This window comes from Cebus imitator, unplaced genomic scaffold (assembly GCF_001604975.1).
Source record: "Cebus imitator isolate Cc_AM_T3 unplaced genomic scaffold, Cebus_imitator-1.0 Scaffold320, whole genome shotgun sequence".
NCBI classification, from domain to species: Eukaryota; Metazoa; Chordata; class Mammalia; order Primates; family Cebidae; genus Cebus; species Cebus imitator.
Window position 1 is genome coordinate 1682763 of NW_016107635.1, and position 11295 is coordinate 1694057.

The following is an 11295-nucleotide window of genomic DNA, read 5'->3' on the forward strand; positions in this document are numbered from 1 at the left end:
GCTCACTGTAGCCTCGACCTCTGGAGCTCAAGCAATCCTCCAGCCTCAGCCTCCTGAGTCGCTGGGATTAAAGGTACCTGCCCCTACATCTGGCTAATTTTGTGTGTGTGTGTAGAGATGGGGTTTCATCATGTTGCCCAGGCTGGTCTGGAACTCCTGGGCTCTAGTGATCTTTGGTGTCCCAAAGTACCAAGATTACAGGAGTTAGCCACTGTGCCTGGCCACATTGTTTTTCTAGAAGGAAGATTAATTTGCAAGCCAGTACATTAGAAAGAGGCCCTAGAGCCTGTGTGGCTCAGGCAATGATGTGATATGTGTAATTGGCTAGCAATAAAATAATCACATGGTGGGCGCACCGGGCTAAGCATTTCCTCTGCTTACGTTAACTCATTTAATCCTCATAACAAGCCCAAGGGAGAACAGAAGGACAACTACTATACTCGTCTTCCTTTACTCAAGAGAAACTGAGGTCAGAGAACAAATGTGTCTTGCCTTAAGTTCTGCAATGCTAGGAAATGGCAGAGCAAAGATTTAAACCCATATCTACTGATTCCAAAGCCTATGTTCAACACAGAAGCCCTATTATCTGCTGGGTGTATTACTGGAAATAATTTCAACATGACAAAGTTGCAAAGATAAGAAAAGTACAAAGAATGGTCATCTATCTTTGGCCTAGCTTCACCTGTTGTTAACATTTTGCCCCATTTGATTTTTCATTTGAGGAGATGACATTTTTAACCTTGAGGAAAATGCCTCCTTTCTCTGAGCCTTGGTTTCTATGAGCATAAAATAGAAGATAGAATGGATTTCCCTCCCAGCTAAAAAGAACCTTGCTGTTTGATGAGAAGTGATGGATAAAGGATGAGGTAAGCCCTTTGTCAGTGGTCAAGGCACAGCTGCTGCCTCTTACTTTAGTCTCATTTTCCATCATTCCTGCACATGAACTTGGGTTCTACTCAGTTCTGGCATCTCTCCTCCACCCCCTTCCCCAGTGTGCCATGTACTATCCGCCCTCACACCTTGGCAGGTACCATTCTGCAGATGCTCAGCTTTCACTCCATCCCATTTTCATTTCCTGGAGTCTCTGATCCATTTCTGGACTCACAGCTTATATTTCATAACAGAAGGCTTCAGTTCCCAAAGGCCTCCTCTGCAGATAAGGCTTGAACTTTTCCTCACCTATTCTTTTCCTCGAAAACAGGATTAAACTGTGTGTGTGTGTGAAGTGGGAAGGGGTGGAGAATCATAAAGAAAAGTCACATATCTATATATCTTAGCACAAAGTTTTGCTTATGGATTCAGTGGTTCTTATTTACAGAAACTCCCAGCTTAGAAATTGTCATGTTAAAACAAGCAACTAAAACAAACATGCCAACCAGTAGCATTCATGCTCTGGTTCTTTCTGCTGGAGAACTAAGCAGCAAAGCTTAGAGGAAAGTACATGAAATTGAGAATCAGAAAACCTGGATGTCTGTAACTGGCTGAGCAACCTGGAAATGAGAAAAGTGAGGTCCAGAGAGGGAGAGAGGTGTACCCAAATCCATATAGCACAGAGCTGGGCTGGGAGGCTCATGCTGGTATTTGCACTGCTGAAATGGTCCAGCGGCTATAACTGTTCTGTTTCCTGCTCAGCATTGTGCCCAGGGATGGGCAAACCACGTGCACTTCTCATCTGGACCTTCAGCTTCACTCACATTTATTCTGATTAGCAGTGCTTCCCTGTGTGTTTCCACACTCCTTGCCTCCAGAGACTGTAACCACAGTGAGGTTGAGTGCTCAGGCCCCATTTTCACACTGCCCAGCAGCACGGTTAGTTGAGTCACTTATTTCACAAATACAGGTTAAACTACAATGAGGCATATGCCTTGATGACATATGACGTAAATATCCTTGTATGACAATAGGAAAGTTGAGGCCCTGAGGGAGCACAGGCTGGCCAAGAATCACTAAGCTAGTTGATGGTGAGGTATGGACTTGAACACCCTGAGCCCAACATTCTTTGCCTATGGAGTATCATCTCAAATGAATATAAGTTGACGTCTTCCCAGTAGTAACTATTACAATAGCTAGTTTATTACTTAATTCTGTAAAACACCATCAGATTTGGCACACTTAAAACAATGATAAACTGGAGGGTTATTTAGCTGATCAAACCTAGAAAGCCTTGCAGGACAAATGGACTCTTTTATTTATTTTTTGTTTGTTTCCATTCTTAATTTTTTTTATTTTTTCCAGAGGTTATTGGGGTACAGGTGGTATTTGGTTGCATGAGTAAGTTCTTTAATGATGATTTGTGAGATTTTGGTGCACCCATCACCTGAGCAGTGCACCCTATTTGTAGTCCTTTATCCCTCTCCCTCCTCCCACCCTTCCTCTCAAGTCACTAAAGTCCATTGTATCCTTCTTCCGCCTTTGCATCCCCATAGCTTAGTTCCACATATCAGTGAGAACATACGATGTTTGGTTTTCCATTCCTGAGATACTTCACTTAGAATAATAGTCTCCAATCTCATCCAGGTTGCCGTAAATGCTGTTAATTCATTCTTTTTTATGGCCAAGTAGTATTCCATTATGTGTGTGTGTGTGTGTGTGTGTGTGTGTGTGTGTGTGTATACCACAGTTTCTTTATCCACTTGTTGGCTGATGGGCAACAAATAGACTCTTTTAGACAGCATGATCATATATGATTTGGGATTAGACTTATTTCACAGAGCCTGGTGAAACTCTATGCATGCTTCCTGGACCAGACATACAGGTGAGGGTAACATGTCGATGGTTTAAGACAGGAGTCAGCTAAGGTTCATGGGTGAAATCTGAACTAGCACCTGTTCTTAGAAATAACGTTTATTAGAATATATTTATGTCCATTCATCTATGTGTTGCCTATGGCAGGTTTCACGGTCCAACAACAAAATTGAGTAGATCCAACATGGACTGGAAGGCCTGGAAAGCTGAGAATGTTTGCCAACTGTTCACTTACAGCAGAACACTGCTGACCCCTTATTTAGGAAATCCCACCAGACTCACATATCTTGTTCTCTCCGACTCTGTTTTTCCATCTGTCTCCTCTTTTCTACTTCCTTCCATTATCCATATTGATGGCTATAGTTCTGTGCTTTGGGATGAGGTTCTACCTGGTTATACCAGACACCCCTCCAAAGTAGTCCCATTCTCCATACAAAGAGCTTAAGGCTTAAGAAAGACAAAAGTACTTCCAGACTACACAGCAAATCTTTTTCATAAGGGATTCTATTGCTGAAAATGGGATTTCAGCTGATTTAGTTTGGAGCTCAGAATGTCTGGAAGGGAAAGAAAATATGAGAAGAAAGAACAAATATTTCTTGAGCACCTTCGAGTAAGACCCAGCACCTTCTACTCTGTGCTTACTCTGTAAGGCAGGTGTCAACAGCTGCAAGGGAAGCACCCAGGGGTTAAAATCCATCTAGAGCCACATGGAAGGGAGGATAAGGTGAGGTCAGGACTCATAGCCAGCTCTGGCTGAGTCTAACGCCAGTTCTATTTTTCTCATGGGGTATGCTGAGAGAGATCTATGTACAAACACTTGTTAGATGCTTGCTCTCTTCTCCTCCATGTCCCGCACCCCACCACCACCCCCCAGTGTAACTTTTTCTGCCATGCAGTCTGGCCTGGTTACATCATTCCCAGATGGCACACATGACAATCATACTCCAAGAACCCAGGCAGAGTGTGTTTTTCACCAGCAATGCTCAAGCCCTCTTGCTACAGCTGGGCATGGCCTTCCTGATGGCCTCGAAGCAGAAAAATAGGAAGAGGTAATGTTATAAGTAGAATTTTCGAGGCCGCAAAAGAAGTAGCACTGAAATATAAATTTCCTCAGCAAGGCAACTTACTTCTATAGAAGGGTGCAGCTCACGGATGAAACGAGGGCGAGTGCACACCTGGACAAGGAGGGGAGGGGTACTTATGCCTGACTGAGGTCGCCCCTATTGCTGTGTCATTCCCCTATTGGCTAGGGTTACCAAGCACAGTCTAGTCTAATTCTGATTGGCTATCTTAAAGGGAGCAGAGGTACGAGCCAGAGTGGAGGGGTGGGTAGTTTGGCAGAGTGGGAAGGATGGTTATAGGCAGGTCAGAGCAGGTAAGCAGGGGTCAAAGCAGGTGACCAGAGCAGGTGACCAGAGCAGGTGACTGGGATGAGTCAGGATGGGGCAGGGGAACAGATGTGAACTACTGATTAGAACTGGTGGAAAAGGTTGTTCACTGAAACTACAAGGAAGTTAAACTTTAAAATACAGAATTAAAGAATAAGACAGCTGAACATACTGACATACGGAATCTTTTAAGAGAAATGGGGTTCACTATATCAAACAGTAAGTTTCCAGCTCTGCTTACCAGGAGCAGGAAAAAGAAGGGAGGAGGAGAGCATGTCCTTTTCCAGCAAGCAGGTATAAAATGAGAGAAAACAAGAGGGGCAGACAGAAAAGCAGGCTCCATCCTGAACACCTGTAAGCCAGACATTGTGCAGGTGTTTCTTTCACCCACTCATTCATCATTCATTCAAAATATTCACCCAGTGCCTGCTATGGGCCCATCCCTGTGCTTGGTGCTGAGGATAAAACTGGACAAACTGACAATGTGTCTATCCTCATGAAGTTTCCAGTTCAGTGGAGGACACAATCGGTACCCGGGAAGCATATCAGTAAATGTAAAATTATAGTGGCGACCAAGTCTACAAAAGGGGTACATCACAGCATCTGGTACAGAATAAGACAGGGGAAATGAACTCAGGTACAGACAGCTTTGCAGAAAATATGCCATTTAAGTGGAGATCTCACGTGAGTGGGGGGTGAACAAGCCAAAAGGCAGGGAAGAGCATGCCAGGAGACAAATGCTGTGATGGCTGTGGCAGGACAGATGCAGGAGAGCTGGGGAAGAGGTCCCAGGGGCGAGGGGGCAAGGGAAGGAGCAGACAGAGCCTAGGGGAGAGAGGTAGGGCAAGGCCACTCAGGGTAGCAGGTGTGACAGGGAGTTTCCATTTCATCCTGAAAGTAAAACGGAAGCATTGAAAGCTTCTAAGGGAAGAAGCAACAGGATCCCTATTTACATTTGTAAAGATGGTCACTCTGGCTACTAGGTTGAGAATGGGCTGGAGCACAGCAAGGGAGACCATTAGAAGGGACTTTTTAGCAGTTTGAAAGCAAAGGATGCAGGTGACAGGGACTAGGATGGCAGCAGTGGAGAAGGGGAGAACTTGTTGGCAGAAATTGAAGTTATAAAGAGGACACTAATTATTTTATTTATTCTTCACAATGACCCTGTAAGGCAGATGTGGTGACTCCATTTTAAAGATGAGAATTTGAGAATACTGGTTAATGTCCCATGGATGAAAAGAGGCAGAGCCATGTCTGAGACCCAGGCAACTTTCCAGCCTCAGCTCTTTCAGGAAGCCTGCCCATATTTAGCTGCTGTCCATCATGTCTTTATTCTCTCAAAGCTGGGATAATCCGAAATGCTCAGTTCAGTAACTTTGTCTTCCAAAATCTTCTAATATCTGAAATAGTCTGAACTGCAGTGTAGGACCCCAGGAATAACTTCACCAGTGCTGATGGAGTTGCTTCTGAGCACTCCTCTGAAATCTCTACTTAGAGATTGCAGAAGTAAGCCTCAGAGACCAGCAGTGACTTGCCCAGGGTCAAACAGAAATGTGGCGGCAAAGCCAGGACTGAAAATCACTGTTCCTGTCACACACAGATGGCCCCAAAGCCTCAACTTCCTTCTGAGTACTTCAAAGATGGTAAAGTTGAATGTCTTTATCAAAGCCTACATGCCCCTAGATTTGGGAAACACAGCTCAGCTCCTATTTTTCAGATAGACCTGAAAGGGTTACAGTGAATTCATATGGAGTCCCAAATGCTATTAGATGACCATTCTCAACTAGCACAAAGAACTGCCTTTCCTGTTACTTTTATCTCTTCCTTCCCCGACCTCCGTATACTTCATCATTTTTGTGTCACAGATGGGCTGCCTCACACACCCCTGGGCAGACCACAGAGAACTGCTGAGTCATCGCCTTTGCTAAAGAGGAGCTGAAATGGTGATGGCAGAGGAAAAGGACTGGGATGTTGTTGGTCCAGGCAGGCCTGGGGGTGTAGGGAAGAAAGAACCCATCGGCACAGCCAAAGGGGACAGCAGAACCATTCTAGTGTCACAGTTAGACCTGAAAGGAGGGAAACAGAAAAGGGGAGTGGCACTGGGCATGGGAGAGGTAAATAGAGTGTAAAGGAAGCTGAAGCTGGAAGCCAGGTACATCACAAGAACAGGAGATTCTCACAAATACGCACCACGTGTCATCCACAAACAACTAAGAGATCTCAGAGCTCAAATTGGATTGGCTCAGACCCGTCCACTCTCCCGTGTTTCAAATTAAAAAAACAGAGACCTGGATGATAAAAAAGACTTTACTGAGGTCACACAGCAAGTTGGTAGCAGGTCGGCGACTCCCTTCCTGCCCCCAAAGTAAACCCAATGGTCCTTCTCAGCAATGTCACTCTGCCACAACTTCTTTTCTCCTTCCCTACCTCCACCAGAATGCTTCACAGATATAAAGTAATTTTAATCTTTAGAACAACTCTCTATGCTTTAATCTTAATATCCTCATTTTACAACTCAGGGAATTGATGCACAGAGACATTAAGTTCCATGATTAATATGGTACTGCCAGTAAGTGGTGGGGCTGGTATTTGAACCCACGTAACCCACCACCAGAATCCATGCTCTTAGTGCCATGTTCTGTTGCTCTCACACCACCAAAGGCTCCTTGACTTCCCTTGGCTCAGCTCTGTCCTGCGCAGTTTCCCCACTAAGTCAGTGACTGCTGAAGGCGCCCTCACTCCTGCCCAAAGTATATGAAAGAGTAAAAAACGAGTCACAGGCCTTTCATGAAGGACTGTGGTACTTGCAGACCGAGACACTGGGTTCTAAGGTCATTTGACTAGAACAAAGATGATGCAGAACCGAATTCACTCTCTGTATTCAACAACAAAAAATTACAGCAGCTGCGGCAGCACCAGCAACAACCTTCACAACATCAAACACAGTATTAAGAATGCTCTCCCTGTGATCCTGCAAAAAGGGTAGGGTAATTTAGGCTCACTGAATCTAAGCATTCGATTCCTTCCATATTCTCTCGGTTCCCTTTCTTGTTGCGCCTTTTTCCCTTAGCATTTATCACCATCTAATATATTTGTATTTTGATATAATACAAACCCTGCAAGAGCAGGAATTTTAAATTGTTGCTGGGCTTGTGTCCCTAATACCTAGAAGAATGGCAGGCATGTAGCTGGTACAGAGGAAATATTTGTGGTATGTATGAAAGGAAGAAAGAAAGAAAAGAGAAAGAGAGGGAGGGAAGGTGGGAGGGAGGGAGGAAGTGAGGGAGGGAGGGGGAAGGGAGGAAGGGAGAAGGGGGAGGGAGGAGAAAAGAATGAAGAGAGGGAAGGAGAGAAAGAAAGGAAGGAGGGAGCAATGAAGGAATGGAAGGAAGGAGAGAGGAAGAAAGGACTAGTAGAGAATAAGCAGAGAGTGGTGAAAAAGAGGGAAGAAGATAAGAAAATAAAGAAAAAAGGAGAAGAGAGAGAACAGAACACATGCGGAGAAGGAGGCAGTGATAACGGAGGGAAGAAAGAAGGGAAGAAGAGCAGAAGAGAAAAATTAAAAAAGAATAAATGGAAGTTAAACAAAAAGTAAGCAAATAAACCCAAGGTACTGAGGAGGAAAAGGAAGACATGGAAACTAGAGGTGGAGGGAGAAGGACATGCTATTGGTGGAAAATACACGGAAGAGAGAGATGAACTAAGCAGCTCTGACAACCAGCAGGCAATAGGGCCAGGGAGGGAAAGGGGGGTGGCATTACAGCCCTGTTCTCATTACACTGAAAACACAGCCCCACCTTCTGGAGCCTATGGAGGTGCTGGGTTAAACCATTCATCTCAAGGCCTTGAGCTGGCTTTTGCTTTTCTAAGTTGAACTCCAATGTATGGGGGCATGCTCAGTGATGGACGTTTTTCCAATTAGCTATAAATAGCCCAGTCCTGCTGAGGGGACCCATTGACTTCCCCAGCCCTAATTCTGGCTGTTGGATTGTGGAAGGGAGAAGACCAGTCAAGAATCATCAATCGTCAACTTCTAAATCCCCACTGCAGATTCCAGGAAGCTGAGGGTTGCTTCTTAGTTTTCTGGCTAAGATTAAGTGGAGAAAGTTGGAGTGTGAAGGAATGAGAGGCAGATCCCATTATTCCAATGGCTACAGAGGGTGCAAACCCTACCCATGTAATGTGTCAATGGAAACACTCCTCCCACATGGGGCTTTTCAGTGAAAGATGCCAGAGGTGAGGACGTAGGAAAAACAACAATGAGAACTGAACTGATATTAATAATGTCTGCCTCACCTTGCTCTTAGCATACACAAGGCATCATGATAAAGTTTTTACACAACTTAACCAAATTTCATCCACAACCCCATGAGGCAGCTACAAGGTCCAGCTTGCAGATGAGAAAACTGAGGCATACGGAAGGTAAATAACTTGCCTAAGAGCAAAAGCAGCATAGAGAAACTATGGGGATCTGTGCTCTTGCAATGTCCACTGTGCATTAATAGAATGCATGCAGAATGGTTTGTGAGAAAGCTTCCTCCTCCTCCTTCTCCCTGCCCCAGCTCCTTCCTCAGCTCACTTCTTTGAGGAGGTAGGTGAGGAGAGCCAGGTACCCTGCCACATGCCCCAGATGTGTTTGTCACAGGACCTTCTTTTCAGTGGATGGTCAGAGCCCATGCATGGATCTGCCCTTCATCACTGGCATGGAATTCATGTTTGTACCCCAGGAGGGTCTCTTCCAAGAATGCAGTCTCAAACTGGCTGCTTTCCCATCCTCATGGAGAATCCGAGATGAGGAAGTAAATTCACAGGGAATTGCCTGAAATATGCTGTGTTTTCCCTTCAGAGCACATTGAATCACCTGAGAACGATGGATCTTGGCCACAGGGACATTTGTGGAGTCCTGCTTCAGCATTTGGCCATCACCCTACACGGAGCGTCATTGTGAGAAATAATTATGCATCAATACTGAATTTTATCTGTTGAAGAAGCTATCTAGAAAGCCACATAGTATCTTGTTTATACATATCAAGCATAGTTTATACTTTATCTCTGTTCTGGTAAGTAGAATTTCCTGAACAAATGCTCCATTTTGTCCCATTAACACTGTACATTTTATTTCTTAGTATGTTTCCCTTTACACTTTGGCTGCCAGGAATTTCTTAATTAAACTGCCAGCCTCTTCTAAGACCTACAAAACAGTATGGCAGGGATTACTCTGCATCAACCCCACCTGGGTTTGAATAATTTTTCTTATTCTTATTTTCATTTTAAGATGATTATTTCATTACCTGTTTTGAATTTTTAAAAATCTGCATAAACTAAAAAAATTCACAATATTTTTTGAGGAATAAGGTAGGACAGAAAGCAAATAAAGAAGAAGTCAGGAAAAGGATATACCGAAGGTCACCAATATAGTCAAGGCAGCAGATACCAAGCTCAGTTATAACCAGATTGGGACCAGGTTAGAGAAAATTCAGGATTTGCTAGTGAACACAAAATCTGATTTCCAGCATTTCCTTCTACAAACTCTGGTTCTGAAACCTTCCAAGGACACCATTACCTTTGCTGCGGCGGCGACTACGGTACTGCTCCGTATAGAACGTCAGCTGCGTTTCGTCGTCTGCCTCTGAGCCTGACGTCCCCTTGGCTCTCCCAAAGCTGATTCCCCCTGTGAGGAAGCACAATCTATCAGTTAGCCTCACAGGCCTCCAGAACTTTGTGAGATTCCTCAACCATCCCAAAGATCAGCAGCCAATCCCATCCCCAGACTCCTCTCTGTAAATCCCAAGCGACCCAGCAGTCGGTGTGATGAATGGAAGGAGTTCATGCTCTGCAGTGAGGCAGATCTGGGGTCCAAGCATGACTCAGCAGCTTCTGGGCTGTGTGATCTTGAAGGGAAAACACACCTTTCTGAGCCCTGGGTTCTGTCTTTCTAAAATAGGGATAATAACTATTCACCTTGTGAGATTGCTGCGAAGATTGAAGGAGATATGATATATAAAATACCTGGTCCATTGTACATCTTAAGTAACTGACAGCTATTGTTGCTTTTGTTGATAAGCCTACCTCTAAGAACACACTCTAGACAACTTAATTTTAACCGCATTTCATTCAAGTGCTTACTATATGCCAGGTTCACAGCAAGACACTGGAGGTACAAAGATAAATAGGACTCAGTCTTTGCCAGGCAGGGGATCATAAGCTATCAGGGGCACAAATGGAATCCTAAGGAGCCTTAAACCTAATTCATGGCTTCTGTTTACCACTCAATGAGATGCTAGGAATATGGGGGAGTGCAATTCATTTCAATACATAGGACCTGAGAAGGTTTTATGTAGGAGTGAAGATTTAAGTCAGGTCTTAAAGGATGGATGGGGCTGCACTGATAGAATTTGGAGTTCCAGCAGAGGTACCAACTTGAGCACCCTCAGGATTGGGCTGTGTGGGCAATCAGAGGTAACATTAAGTGGAGAAATGACTGGGAAGACACACCGGAGACTCACAGGGGGAGGCCTTGGTTGCCAAATGGAGGATAAGGGGCCTACTTTGGGTGTCATGGAAGATTCTGGAGCAAAAGTGTGGATTGGCCAGCTGTTGTGTGTACAAGGAAGAACACGCTGGTGGTGCCCAGGCTGCAGGATGGGTTCCACGCAGGGTAAGCAGCCAGGAGGCTCAGTGACTACCCAGGTGAATGGAGGTCAGGGCTTGCAGGAGGGTGTGTGCAATCAGGATGGGAGAAGGAGATGAGTGGTAAGGGTGCTTCAGAGACAAACTGAGGACTGTGGAAGGAAAAGGGCAATGCCTTCATATGCTGTGAGTGACTGACAGCAGAAAAGAAAAAGAAAGAAGGCTAAAAGGAATTATGCCACAATACTAATAGCCATGCATTCCAAAGAGAGAAATATGAGTAATTTTTAATTTTTATCTTTCTGCATTTTTTTTAGACTGTAAAAAGAAGGTCACTTTATTTTATTTTATTTTTTTTCCCATTTATTAATTTTATTGCATTTTAGGTTTGGGGGTACATGTGAAGAACATGCAAAATTGTTTCATAGGTACACACCTGGCAGTGTGATTTGCTGCCTTCCTCCCCATCACCTACATCTGGCATCTCTCCCCTTGCTATCTCTCCCCAGCTCCCCAACCCCCACCGTCCCTC

General features: G+C 44.5%; 1 protein-coding gene across 4 annotated transcripts in view; it reads right to left on the bottom strand.

Annotated features, from left to right (window-relative positions):
• The window catches only part of ASTN2 (astrotactin 2), a 950477-nt gene that overhangs the window by 619374 nt on the left and 319808 nt on the right, over nt 1-11295 (bottom strand). For all 4 annotated transcript variants that reach the window (XM_017504318.2, XM_017504317.2, XM_017504316.2 and 1 more), the window contains one exon: nt 9697-9804. In XM_017504318.2, the coding sequence (XP_017359807.1) occupies nt 9697-9804 (108 nt within the window). The remainder of the gene's footprint in view (nt 1-9696; nt 9805-11295) is intronic.